Here is a 14,543-nt window from a genome sequence, read left to right as displayed (position 1 = left end):
TACTATAGGAATACCGAGCACTGCTCGACAGGGGTGAGTCCCGCAGCGCTCATGTTAGGGAAACAGGTGCGCACTAAGCTAGACGCGTTAAGGCCCGACTGTGAGTCCAAAGTCCGCGCGGCGCAAAAGCGACAAGAGCGGAACTGCGGCGGCACATCCGAGCGAATGTATGAGCTCGGAGAACATGTCTGGGTGCGTCAGTATCAAGGGGGAACGAAGTGGATCCCAGGTGAGGTCACGCAAAAGCTAGGCACTAGGGATTATCAGGTTTTAGACGAGCAGGGTAGGTCAGCACATAGGCATAGTGATCAGCTTAGACGCAGGACTAGGAGCTCGTTGGTTGGCCCTGACAGCCCACCACGGCAGGGGAGTCGCCCATCTTTGGAAGGAAAGGTTCAGCCTGTGAGGGACTCCAGTCCGGAGGTCGCAAGGTCTTTGATGGCTGATAGTGCACCGGAGGCGAGTATCTTAAGCCCTAATCTAGAAAGTGCAAAGCCACTAGGGCTCGAAGATAAAGAGTCCGATTTTATTGCGGGAAAAGTCATACCAGACTCGAACCCGCCAACCGCCTTACCGCTCCGACCCCGTCCGGTACGTCAATGTCGTGTGGATAATCCGCCGCATTATAAGGTGTAATACGTAATTAATATAAATGTATTAGTCAATAATAACATGTATTAGCCATAAGTATTATTAGTTGTTAGTTATGGAATAAGTGTTATTCAACACAATAAAAAAATGTATCCTTTAGGTACGCCCAACTAAGCTTATAGTTTTGTATAATGGGCAGCTTTGGAACAGTTGTAACTTTACTAATTCGTCCTAAAATGTTAGTTCTAGTGTTTGTAATAAGGGTGGAGGTGTAGTGTAGGTATATCTATATTTTAGATGTTTATATAAGCGGGTAGAAATAATCTGCTGTCATGCGATGTGTCATTCCGAATATACCGTTACTCCGTGACTACTTGTTTTATTTCAAGGCTCCTATATTTCAGTTTCTTTATTTATCACTTCCATTTTTGGAGAGCCTGTACTTCCTACAGTCGTGGTGTCTAGTTCCATTGCCGGATTAGATGGTGTTTCTAAGGATTTTTCTAGTTGAATTAGTAGTAATTGAATTAGTTTCGATGTTGAATCAGATGGTTTCTTTGAAGTATTTTCTTTCGGACTTTCTTTGGTTGTTTCTTCTTTTGTCACTTCCATTTTTGAAAAGCGTGCACTTCCTGCTGTCGTGATTTCTATTTCTATTGCCGGATTAGATGGTGTTTCTAAAGCTTTTTCTAGTTGATTTATTAGTAGTTGAAGTAGTTTCGATGTTGGATCAGATGGTTCCTTTGAAGTATTTTCTTTCGGACTTTCTTTGGTTGTTTCTTCTTTTGTCACTTCCATTTTTGGAGAGCCTGTACTTCCTGCAGTCGTGGTGTCTAGTTCCATTGCCGGATTAGATGGTGTTTCTAAGGATTTTTCTAGTTGATTTAGTAGTAATTGAATTAGTTTCGATGTTGGATCAGATGGTTTCTTTGGACTGTTTTCTTTCGGACTTTCATTGGTTATTTCTTCTTTTGTTGCTTTCATTTTTGGAGAGCCTATACTTCCTGCAGTCGTGGTGTCTAGTTCCATTGTCGGATTAGATGGTGTTTCTAAAGCTTTTTCTAGTTGATTTAGAAGTAGTTGAAGTAGTTCCGATGTTGGATCAGATGGTTTCTTTGAAGTATTTTCTTTCGGACTTTCTTTGGTTGTTTCTTCTTTTGTCACTTCCATTTCTTTCGGACTTTCTTTGGTTGTTTCTTCTTTTGTCACTTCCATTTTTGGAGAGCCTGTACTTCCTGCAGTCGTGGTGTCTAGTTCCATTGCCAAACGTTTGCCAATTGTTTCTAAAACTTTTTCTAGTTGATTTAGTATTTGTAGTATTTGAAATAGTTTTGATGCTGATCTGGATGCTTGTTTTGAAGTATTATCTTTCAGACTTTCTGTAGTTGCTTCTTCTTTTGTCACGATCGTTTCTTGCGCTTTGGTTGTCGCGGCATGAGTAAGAATGACTAGTAAGACAACTTTACGCATTTCTGGAATAAATTATATTTATTAAAAATAACCTAACCAAATAAAATCCAAGTCTCAGTCCAAAATTAAGTCTCTTAGATACAATTTGTTTCCCCGAACCTTTTTCCTCCATAATTTCTTATCATCGTATTTGTATAAATTGCAATCCTATTCTCCATGACGCTTTATTTAAGTATCCAATATTCAAGTAATTATAAATGTAATTTAAAACTATAGGTACGATATTATTTTATAGACTATTATCATGGTTTCAGCTTGTTTTGATTTCTGTTTATTCATAAATATAAAAAATAATATTGAACTGCTCATAATTATGCTTTTTAAATAGGTTCCTCCTTATCTATACAAAATTTTATTATAAGTACTATGAACAGAGGGGTCATCCACAGCTCTAATAGCTCTCTCTCTCTCTCTCTCTCTCTCTCTCTCTCTCTCTCTCTCTCTCTCTCTCTCTCTCTCTGCTTATATCAGAGTTAAATTTAATATTGACAAATCTTTGACTAAGAAGAGAAGACATTTTGCAATAACCCAAAAACGCTGGTCCGATCATGTTCGCTATAGATTTCATAAAGCTTTTAAAAAATGAAATAAAATATTTTGCATGGGAAGTACCCTTAAAAAAATATTTTTGCTGTTTTTATTTTACCGTTCTGTTGTCATGCGTTATTTATATATCCATGTCAAACTTCATCTTACTAGCACTAACAATCACGGAGCAAGACAGCGGACAGACAGACGGACATAGTAAAACTATAAGGGTTCCTAGTTGACTACTACTACTATTTAAACGTTAATTGAACAATGAGATGAAAAGATCACTTTTTTTCAGGCAATTAGTGAACCTTAAAACTAGCATTATATCACAAAACATAACTTAAAAAAAACACGTTTAAGGCGAATAGAGGTGGATTGTCAAAGAAAACTTTTTAGCCACAATAAATTTACTGCCATCTTTCGTCATATGATCAAAACTATTAGAACGCCGTTTGGCTTTGATCCTTATCCTTTCACAGATTTATGAGTTTAATTTGTTAAAAATATCAAAAAGTAGCGCCTGGAGTTATTTATCAGACAGCGGTAGTTTCCTATACTACCGATATAACCTAAACGTGCCTAAACTAACTAATATCTACTTAGAATCCCGCCTAATACAAGTTTTCTACTTAACTTCTCTGACATACAAGAAAAACAAACTTAGTATCTGTTTTACCTATATATATTTTTTATCGACATATTTACAATTATGGTGCAGACATAGACTGGCCGAGTTCCAAGCCGCTTATATCGAATTTAAAAAAAAGTTTTTTTTTAATGTAGATATGAAATTAGCGGCTCGGTACTCTGCGATTTGCCGCATCACTGGCCGCACCCTTAAGTAGGTATATTGAAAACCCGACTCACGCGAGGACCACTGCACAACGTGCATTGGGATATTGTATGGGGGTAGCACGGGGTAATAAGTAATACTAGAAAATGTAATGTATTTATACAAAAATGCTACAGTTTAAATATCGAAGGTCATCTTGGTATTACCCGAATAAATACGGGTAATACAGTGTGTAATAATTATAAAAAGTGTAGAATGGATACACGGGTATGAAGGGCGCACACTCAATGCAGTTTTCTTCATCACCCGCTATTTCTGAAGACCCTGCATTATCTGCAGCCGCTGTGGTGTTTTCCATTGCCGGATTAGATGTTTTTTCTGAATTATTTTTCGCACTTTCTGTTTCTTCTTTTGTTACGTTCGTTTCTTGCGCTTGTGCTTTGATTGTCACAGCATGAGTAAGAACTACTAATAAGACCATTTTACACATTCCTAGAAAAACAAACATTTTATTAAAAATAATCTTCCCAATTAAAACCTAACTCATAGTCAAAAATTACGTCTCTTGGATACAATTTGTTGAAAGGTCCGAACCTTTTGTCTCCATAGTTTCATAGCATCTTATTTGTAATCTTTACTAGCAATTCTATTCCTTGTTTCATTATAATTATTGACCAATATTCAAGTAATTATATATTTAATTTAAAGCCATAAATTTGTGAAATAATCGTCTATTATTATGGTTTCCGCTTGTTTAGTTTTCTCTTTACTGATAAATATTAAATTAATATTGAACTGCTCATATTTATGTTTTTATAAGTAGGTGCTTCCTTATAGGTATACTCATACACGCCTACTTACAAAAATTACATTTATAAGTGCGGAGTCATCAATACAAGTGTTATTTTAAACGTCACAATTTAAAATCAAAATCGCTCCAGAGTTCGCTTGGTTTAACCCTACCCGCGTAAGTAGCAACAACTTTGATAAAATAAATATTTAAAACAAATATTTAACCCACAAACCAGACTGACAAAACAAACTTACCTGAAACAAATCGAGAAAAACAAAAGCAACCGCAAATTTATAAACACTGAGCTACTTAATAAGTTTAATAACATTTACTCGAATTCAACCGCTAAAGGTCAACTCTGCCATGTACAAAATAAAACGATGACTGTAAATATTAGATATATTATTACAAAGTACTTATGTATATAGTACTGAACAAGTTAAGAAGGAGTATTACATACAAACTAGTGCAGATACGGGCACCGGACTCCAAACGCATAACCGGAGATAAAAATATGGCATTATATTTTATGCCATCCTGATTTTCTACACACGTCGGATGTTAAGATTCGTAAGCTTCATTTATCCATAAATATAAGGGTAGTATACATAGTAGTACACCGGTACAACCGGCATAACCGGGTACACGGGTGCAGCGGGTACGGCTGGTACACATCTTGGACGTTGTATGCAATCCGGGTTTTGTGCACATGCCAGCGTCAATATCAGAAGGAGTTTCAAGACTATTTCAATACGCATTTCTGGAAAAAAGACGTATTGGTAATACAATATAATACAATATTTGGTAGCGCAAAATTTGCACTGATTTACAAATACCAATATTTTCTTAGACAATTTTAAAGATACACACATTTCTTCGAAAGTGCCTAAGATAAATTTAAGTTTCACTTGGTGCCAAAATTATATTACTTATATATAACACAAACATCAAAAACGTTTAAAAAATCTGTTTCGATACGGTTTACATAACCATACCATGATTTTAGGTGCTGGAATGATTTTATGTATTTCTTATGATACAGGAGGCAAACGAGCAGACGGATCTCCCGATGATAAGCGATTACCGTGTGATCGGAGAATACGTGTCCAATTAGGTAATTGAAATAGTAAAAATGTTTAAAAATGAACGTGTACCTTTACTGTTTCAGAAGCTACCTATTTAGGATAGACCATTATGAAAACGCGTAAAAGGTAACGTATTAAAACCAAGTACAATACCTGTGTCCTCTCTCAAATCCTGCTCCTGATCCAATTCCCGTAACTTCCCATTAAATTCGGGACAATAAATTATCTCTAAGTAATGGCTTTTAAAGGCATTTATTAACGAAGGTCTGCGTAAAAACACTTGGCCTTTCTGATTAATTTCACTGCGATATTTGGCTCGATGTTTGGTTTCAATGCTGGAGATTAATTGTTAGTTTACGGACGTTCGTTTCGGATTAGGCGTTTTGTGTGAATAATTGGCAGAGGTACTGTTAGCGTTGGTTTCAGTTTGATTACTTGCGGAATTATAATGGAATTATTGAATGTCTAGATTTCAATAAGTAATATGTTGTAAGGCAAAAGTAGCGCTTGGAAAATGAGGGAATCTTTATTTAAACGAAACATGGTCTGTTACCAAAAGGTGATGGATTGTGTGAGACATGATATGAAACGAACGCGAGTGAATCAGACATGCTGCGCCGACCCCAAATGAATGGGATAAGGGCAAGCGACTGACGATGGTCTCTTACCAGCTAAGTCAGAAATCATACTAGGTATACAAAAAATATGTGAGCGGTAATTCCTTATGTTAACCAAAACACGTCAGAAATCGGAACATGCATCCTATTCAATATCTAATTGTTATACTCGTATAGTTGAGACACCTATCTCATAACAAACAATAATTAGGAATTCTGTTTTGTCGTAAAAGATATAAAACAAAAGATAAAGCAAGTATTGAAGGAATACCTATTATGTACATAAAATATATGTTATTTAATAACATGATAGTTTAAGGGCCTGTTTTGTGGATCTAGAATACTTGAAAGAAAATTCAAATCATAGACAGCGCACTTCACTGCGACAATAACGCCTTCTTTCTGGGTTCTGAACTTCTTAGCTACTCTAGCGCTACTCTGGAGACATTTGGAACTATTATTTATAGCTGACAGCTGGACACTTTTGCAACAGTTCTACCATAAGAGATTTCACTCCCTTTAATTCCACACTCCATAACCTACATACAATGTATGTCATACATATGTAGGTTTTGGGATAGGTATGAAGGTCCATTAAAAATGTTCAAGGTCCCCAACCCATCTTCAGGCAACATAAAAATTACGACTCATTCGGTGCAAAAACACGTGTTTTATCAATAAAAAATACGCTCGCCATAACAATTTTACAGCAGAATTATGATTATTTGATGTGGTTATATTTGATTACCTACAACACTTGGAAACGTGTCACATGTTTGTGCTATTTCTCTATTTTTGAATAACTCTCTACAACACTTGTCTTTTCTAACATTTACTTAATGTTTCACAATTCATCTTCCTGACGATTAGCGTTGTACATCTAGTAAGTATTATATTATGACAACTTGACAGAGTTATTTTAAACAAGCAAATTTTGCTGCCCAGTCATCAGGAGGAGAAAATGCTTGATTTACTGGATTTCATGTGAAGTGAACAGAAAAATGTCAGAATATGGAAGTCGGCTCTGAAGTTTGAAGCAATATCTAAGGTAAGGTGTGTAACTGGGAACAGGTGGAAGGCAGAAAGCGAAAGAAAAGGACTCAGATCAGATAGCAACCCACGGAAAATAATGTTCAAGTACCTACTTTCATACCTAGATCATGTTACTTCTTGCCAATTTTTACCGTAAAGTGGACTAACTGGGGAGAGATGGGGTACCTACTTATAGGAAATCATTCTTGACCATGATCTAATCAAGCTAGTTCAAAAATTGTCCCTAATACTGGTAAATCATGATTCAAAGATAGTAAAAAGTACACTGCTGTCGGCCATGTTCATTATAATTGGGGAATATTTCGTGTCTAATGTTACCCCACCCCAGTTACCCCACATGACCTCAACACGCTATTCACTTCAAAAAATGATAGTCGTACGACCAGTGCACATATATTACATTATCTGCGAAGACGAGCCAAGCGAAGCGACCTTTTCTCGAAGCGCATCGTCGTTTTTTTTTAACCCTCATAACTTGGGTTTGGATTATACCAGATAAACAAGATTCTCGGGACATGATGTCAATAGTGGACTTATTAAACATAGAAAGATTCAATTACAGAGCTCTTATATGTACTTTAGATTTTATTGATATCCATAAATAACCAATTTCATCACTAACTGACTCACTCACTCACTCACTCATTGATGATCATCAAAACTCTTAGGGTACTCCTGAAGTCCTAGAAAGCTGACATTTGGTATGTAAGCTAGTATCTAAAACTTGAAACTTTTATCCCCCAACCCAACAACTAGGAGATTTCCGCAGATTTGGGACCGTCACATGGGCGTAAGGTAAAAAATGTATTCACAATTTTTTTTCGTTATTGGGAGCGTGCACGACTGTCACGCAACCTAGTGTCCGCAATTCTAGGGGAAAACGTCAATTCACTACATCTTATAAAACTACTCCAAAACTAAAAACTACTGAACGAATTTTCATACGACTTTCATCTATCAATAGAGTGATTCTTGAGGAAGGCTTAAGTATATAACTTGTTAAGGTTTTGTGTAAATTGTTTGAAATATAACGATGTTGTCGGAAAAAATCACGCTGGCTAGGAGCTTTAATCGAAAACGCTGCCTAATCCGTTTGAGCTATAACAACACAATGTATGATGGGATTGTTTCTCATTCATAGGTCTACAAAAAAGTCCGCAATGTGAAATGTCTATCTTTTAAGGATAACTTACTATATCCATTCTTAACTTCTAGAAAAAGATCACGTAATATGTGGCATTTGCAAAGCTATTTACATGGATACATTATTAACAATTATCAAAATAAATACATTAGTTATATTAAGCATTTCATACAGATTACAATGGTCCCTTACACCATACAATTTAAATGAATATTTCAGGAGTAATCGTAAATCAAAGTTTCATTTCGAGCCATATAATTGTACGAAATGTTAAAGACGCTATCCGCAGTTAGTTCAAATTTTTACCAACTTATGTGCCGGGATCGCTTTACTTACCCCCACCACGCACTTCGCACGGTCCCAATAGGTTATATTTTGCCTAAGGTGTAGAGTTTGTGAAGTTAGGGCTTGTAGAGTTAGAAGCTTGGCTCTACGTGAGATCTGATAACTTTTTGACAATGCGAGCCTTATGATTTCGTCTTGGCAATATTTTTACGTGAAAATGTGTTTGGTGAGATTTTATTTTAAAATATAAACAACACATAGTTTAAAATAAATTAAAAACTGACTTAAGTAACAAAATAAAACCAAACTACATACGTATCCTATGCCCTTCCAGCTGTCCTCTAACTACTTAGCGACGTCGCTGCGACGTAGCGCAAGCGAGATTTCTGGACCAGATAAGAGACAGAACGGGGGTCACAACGCCTATCCCACAAATGCCGCCTCAAAGTTTTGATAAGTATTACACACTTAGGCCCCGCCGTTTCAATTGCGACCAGAACAAAGTACCAGCGTACATGGTACCAAGTAGCATATTTACTTTTTTTATTTTTTTTGCTAATTTTGCATTGGAGAGGAGATAAGTCTCATACTTATCTGCTATATGTAACTATACAGCGTGTATTTTGAATACGACCGTATAATCAAAGGGTAGCTAGTTCAGGCTTTAATGAACACACTTTCATAGATTTTATTAAAAATGGATAACTTTTATTTTTTCATGTAAACTACTCAAAACGTCGCATTTAATGGTGCGACTGTCACAAGTGACCATGTGATGTGATGTATGAAATACATTGCCGCTGAAAACATGTTCAAAAATTAATTATGCTCTGGTAGTCAAGACAACAGTTAAAAAATCTTTCAGAATCGCTTTATAGCACTCAAACCTGCATCAAAAATACACACTGTATAGGTAGCTAGCTATAGATACGAGATTCAAACTTTAACTAGAATCTAGCAAGTTTCTAGCAAGTCTAGCAAATTTTTATTATTAAGTTTACCATATCTATAATAATTCAAGGTTTTTTTGAGAACAATAATAACTGCATCAATAAATTGCTCTGATATTTAGATTAAGATGATATTTGTCCAATTTGACGATTTAAAAGTGCTTGTTGCTAGGCCTATTTGAATAAAGAATATATTGACTTCACTTAACTTGACAAGAAGAGCTCCGTCTCCGTCCGGTTGGTGGGGACCGTATATTTAGTTATTCTGCCACCGTGAAATGTGATTTTGATCACGTAAGCACATAACATCAGTCATCTGATTCCCTAGATACGTAACGGTTTCGAAACTATACGTAAACTCGTTTTTAACGTTTACGTTTTCGAAAACGTTTGAATTTATATTATAAGCCGGTGTCCCACTGCGGGCAAAGGCCTCTCCCCTCGATTTCCACTCGTCTCGGTTTTGAGCAATCTCCGGCCAGTCGTTGAGATATGCGTCCAGGTCGTCCCGCCATCTCCGTCTGGGCCTACCAGGGCTATAACCGCGATAATCGAAGTTCGTCAATTGCGGGCATTTTTCTCTGTCACTCTAATTATTTCTTAGTGAGAGTAAAAGAGAAAGATTCCCGCACTTTGCGAATTTCGGTTTTCGCGTTAGGCCCTCTGACCCTCGCCCGTCTTGCGGCAACCATATTCCGGTTATTTTGGCCCACCTCTGTGAACCTGAGGTGTGTTGAATTTATAGTAGGTAGCATAAAAATGTTGAATGAGTATAAAGTATTAATGTAGTTATAATTATGATACAATGCACAACCATTGTGCATTGTACATTATAGTAGGTACATAATTGTTTAAGAGATAATTAGAGGGAGTTAACTAAATTTGTGGGAATCGTAGTGTTGTTTGCTTTCTTAATTTGTAAGATGTTACAATTTATTTGTTCAACTATGCAACCCTATAGTGTTCCTACACTTTTCAAGGGTTTTATAGTACTGCACTTACACTAATATGGAAGAGTGGGAGAATGGAATGCGGTCCCGCCATCTGTATTATTTTATTTTATTTTATTTATATTTCGGAGATAACACAGAAACAACCATAGAACAGACATGTATAGATACAGATGTTTCCTTGGATATATCTCACTAAGAACACATAGTATATTCAGATGCGCAATGCGATAATACTTTGCTAAATTTGTATACAACAAAACCGTGCGTTAAAAGTACATTCCCTAAAAAATTTGACTACCTCTTTAAAGCAAGAGTGAATAGGCTACTACTGAACCGGTGAGCTCCATCTTAGGCCCTGTCTTCGCTTTCCATCAGGTGTGACTAGAGCCAATCGCCGATCAGTTTACAATATAAAAAAATTGTGATAGAAAGAAATGACTGCGCTTAACGGTTGGTATGTTGGCTACCCAGGCTGTTGTTGTACTCGTTTATTAAGTACTTACATTTATAAAAATAATGTTTGTATTTTTGTAGACTACACTTGAAAGAATTTACTAGACTTAAAACATAACCCTACTCGCGGCAAAAATAAAATTAATCACATTCCTACCGCCTGTAAATTGAGATCTGTTATTTAAATCAATTTTATGGCCGATAAGGAAACTAAATGTGTACAGCCAATATCAAAGGTAGCGAATCAGACTACGCGTCAAAAGTACATATTTACCATTCAAGTAACTTACCAAAAGAAGATTATGTCACAGAATAAATAATTGTACATACTACCCTACAGAAATGACACTTCCTAAAAAATCGAAGTTTGACAGCGATTCAAGGTAAGGTAAATAAATAAATAAAATCATTTATTTCAGACCAAGTTGATCCATATATGGTTCGTTACAGAGTATCTTAATAACTATGTTAGTGGCACAGTACAAAAACAAAAGCAAAAAAAATAATAATAAAAAGATACTTGCATTAATAGTACAACTATTGCCAGGGACAAGCAGGTAAGGTTGCCAGAGCTCAACAAGGGGGGGGGGGCGGATTTAGGGTCGGCAACGCGCATGTAACTCCTCTGGAGTTGCAGGCGTACATAGGCTACGGAGATTGCTTAATTACCATCAGGCGGCCCGTATGCTTGTTTGCCACCGACGTAGTATAAAAAAAATTCAGGGACGAATCATGTTGTCCCTATCTAATGTATGGCACTATCCCTTTCGGCTATTTAGGGTTGTCAAAATTCTAGTAATTATCTTATCCCGCAAATGGACGTCAAGTTGTGCCAACCCTAATCATCAATTCTGAGCCGAAAGGTCGAGTGTCACCCTACTGATTATGTCTCTACTGTGACAGAACTGACAGATATTTATTTTGTGAACAGGAATTGTATAGATATATCCCTAAAATTATTCCAGGGTAGATACTTTTAGCGCATTTTTTTATCCGCTATTAATAAAGCTGATTGTACCTCTGCTTTACATGCGCTCAGTTATGACACATATCACCTGTCACTATCACAAAAATATGTACAAAAAATGCGATAACCATTTCTAAACACAATAACCAATATCAGTAAATAAGACATGAATTAATTATAATAACCTCTTTTGCATTTACATTACACTACGCATTGGCCAACATAACAAACAACACAACAAGAACTTACACATTTTTCGCAAGATAATCTCGCACAGGGTCAAGATTTGTCGTATCTCATTATACCCAGTTTATACCTCCATAATCAGATTCACTGGCTGTATGGCGGGAGGTCTGTGCCTACAGAAAAAAATACGGTTCATTGTACGTAAACCGCGCACGCGCCACGCGCGCCTTTTTCCCGCGCTTTTGCCGCGCCAATTTCGAATAAAAAACTCGTGCTTTTTTTAAAGCATGTAGATTTTATTATTGTGTAACGTTGGATAAAGAGATGGAGTGTACGGAATTTGTAAACTGTGACAGTGTGTGCGGTGTTATCAGTAGACGAAAGAAATTTAGTTGGGACAGCGTATATGCGGGTCTTGTAATCTGTTTAGTGCCATCAGTAGTTTGTAATTCAGGTAAAAATAATTGTATTATTACACTATACTTTAACATCTGCACCGTTTCTAGATATATACACCGTAGGCTGGTAAAACCCAACAGATTTAAAAGGTGTATTTTTGACCGCATTTAGAGACTAAAATGTCTTCTTCTTCTTCTTCCTCGCGTTGTCCGGGCATTTCGTCACGGCTCATGGGAGCATGGGGTTCGCTTGGCAACTAATAAAACCCGAAAATTGGCGTAGGCATTAGTTTTTACGAAAGCGACTGCCATCTGACCTTTCAACCCAGAGAGTAAACTAGGCCTTATTGGGTTTTTCCTTTTTCCTTCACCGCAAAGCGACTGGTAAATTTGAAATGATATTTCGTACATAAGTTCCGAAAAACTCATTGGTACGAGCCGGGATTTTAATCCGCGACCTCTGGATTGCAAGTCATGCGCTCTTACCGCTAGGCCACCAGCGCTTTTTTAAAGACAAAAATGTCATACAAAGTTTACTGAAATCAGTCTCGTTTTATTAGAGAATAAAATAAATAAATATTATGTGGTACATGTGAAATTAAAAGTAACTGTATCGCAATGACGACATAACACAATGTAACCCTTATTACAGTTATTACTCAAATTAGAAGTCCGCGAACTTTAATTCATCATAACAATGACATTGAGAAACAGCGCACATTCGCACATTGCAAGTATAGTTCTACCAGAAGTAAGAAGTTATTATGGTAACAACTGACTGGTTGAAGGCTGTTTTTTTTAATAATATTATTATTTACTGTTAACCTTTACCAAGAAGGTACAAATCGTTATTTTCACCACACCAACTGGCAAATGCCCTCTTCTTTATTCAAAAACTGATGAGACAATTGCATCTTATCCACATGCGTGGCAAAGTAATCAAATGCTAATTTTGAATTGTTTCCTTATTTTGGCTGGTACTGACTTTCAAATTATGATTTTGAATGATAAAGATTTAATAACATTAATTTTGAATTGATTTGGTTTGGTATTTTGCGTTGGTGTGGTGAATAAAATTGTGTTCCACTCGGTGGCAAACTTTTGTTTAACCTTCGTGCTTTGAAACCCTGGCAACACTCAAGATTCCATTTTGGAAACACTCGCGACACTTGTGATTAAATTTTGGAATCTTTCGCTTGCTCAGGTATCAATATTGCACATTATACAAGCATGAGACGAGTGGTTTAACAACAACAGGCTTCCGATCCGAGCAAGCGAAAGATTCAAATATTGAATTATTGGTTCGAAAAGTGACATTTTGCGCGTTGCCCGGTTTCGGGGCACAAGAGTTAAACAAACTTTGCTCCCGAGTGAATCACAAAAATGTTCACCACACCAACGCGAGGAAAATACTTGACCAGATTCTGTCTTGAGGAGAACAGAACGGGCTGTGGTTTTCACAGATGATGTATTTCTGTTGCCGCTATACACCAACACAACAAATACTAAAAAAATAGAATAAAATAAATATTTAAGGGGCCTCCCACACAACAAGCGATTTTTTTGCCGTTTTTATAGATAATGGTACAGAACCCTTCGTGCGCGAGTCCCACTCGCACTTGGCCGGGTTTTTTTTTTAAATTTTTCCATGAATAAATAATTCTATAAATCAAGACCACATTTGAGAATAAACCCCTCTGCACTAGTATCGCGACAAGATTAGGCTACAATTAGGTTGGTGGCCACTCCATCACACTGATATTGTCAATTTAGAGGTCTGGAGGCCTCGGGCAATAAAGGAGTGGAGGCCCCCTGGCCCCAAATTATTTTCCAAATAAAATGGTAAATTTTCCGAAGTCTCTATTGTGGGGGCCCCTCTTTTGTGGAGGCCCCGGAGCTGTAACGCCGGTTACTCTCCCCTAAATCCGGCCCTGGATATTGTGGCACATGATGACAACGTTATACTGTGATTTATTGCTTTTCATTTCTCGGGCCCTGAAAGTCAGCCGTTGTTGTTCTATAAAGTGTGCAGAAAGTGATACGTTTCTGCTCTAGAGCATTTAACTTTCCAAGTACGCTTTTTTTGCGATAAGCAATTCAAATTATGTTTTAAATGGATTTGTTGTACATTCATTTTGATATCATTTTTTTTAAATCCCTATTCCAGAAATAACGATATTTTTGCTTAAATGGTTAGTTGAAAGTACCCTCAAGAAATGCTATAAAATTATACTTAGTCATGTTAAGAAACACACATGTATTTTATTTTCT

General features: G+C 36.7%; 2 protein-coding genes across 4 annotated transcripts in view; one reads left to right on the top strand and one right to left on the bottom strand.

The window, feature by feature from the left end:
• Window positions 1-291: 291 nt before the first annotated feature.
• Window positions 292-6,924, bottom strand: LOC133515815 (muscle M-line assembly protein unc-89-like). 3 transcript variants are annotated; one of them, XM_061848410.1, is made up of 3 exons: window positions 5,420-6,893; window positions 4,436-4,539; window positions 292-3,880 (listed from the first exon to the last, which is right to left on the bottom strand). In XM_061848410.1, exon 3 carries the CDS (start codon window positions 2,059-2,061, stop codon window positions 985-987), a length of 1,077 nt encoding a protein of 358 aa, XP_061704394.1. In that variant the 5' UTR covers window positions 2,062-3,880; window positions 4,436-4,539; window positions 5,420-6,893; the 3' UTR covers window positions 292-984. The 3 variants fall into 3 exon arrangements, 2 of the variants coding, with proteins under 2 accessions (XP_061704394.1, XP_061704393.1); XM_061848409.1 differs by lacking the exon at window positions 4,436-4,539; XR_009799073.1 differs by lacking the exons at window positions 292-3,880; window positions 4,436-4,539 and adding an exon at window positions 4,567-4,941 and having other exon boundaries at window positions 5,420-6,924.
• Window positions 6,925-12,060: 5,136 nt separating this feature from the next.
• The window catches only part of LOC133515814 (uncharacterized), a 30,001-nt gene continuing 27,518 nt past the window's right edge, over window positions 12,061-14,543 (top strand). Inside the window, exon 1 of the mRNA XM_061848408.1 lies at window positions 12,061-12,328. Coding sequence (XP_061704392.1) covers window positions 12,199-12,328 — 130 coding nt within the window. The 5' untranslated portion in view covers window positions 12,061-12,198. The remainder of the gene's footprint in view (window positions 12,329-14,543) is intronic.

The sequence above is a fragment of the Cydia pomonella genome, chromosome 3 (assembly GCF_033807575.1).
Source record: "Cydia pomonella isolate Wapato2018A chromosome 3, ilCydPomo1, whole genome shotgun sequence".
In the NCBI taxonomy this organism is placed as follows: Eukaryota; Metazoa; Arthropoda; class Insecta; order Lepidoptera; family Tortricidae; genus Cydia; species Cydia pomonella.
The sequence above is the reverse complement of the archived record's forward strand: the minus strand, read 5'-3'. Positions and strand labels throughout refer to the sequence as shown.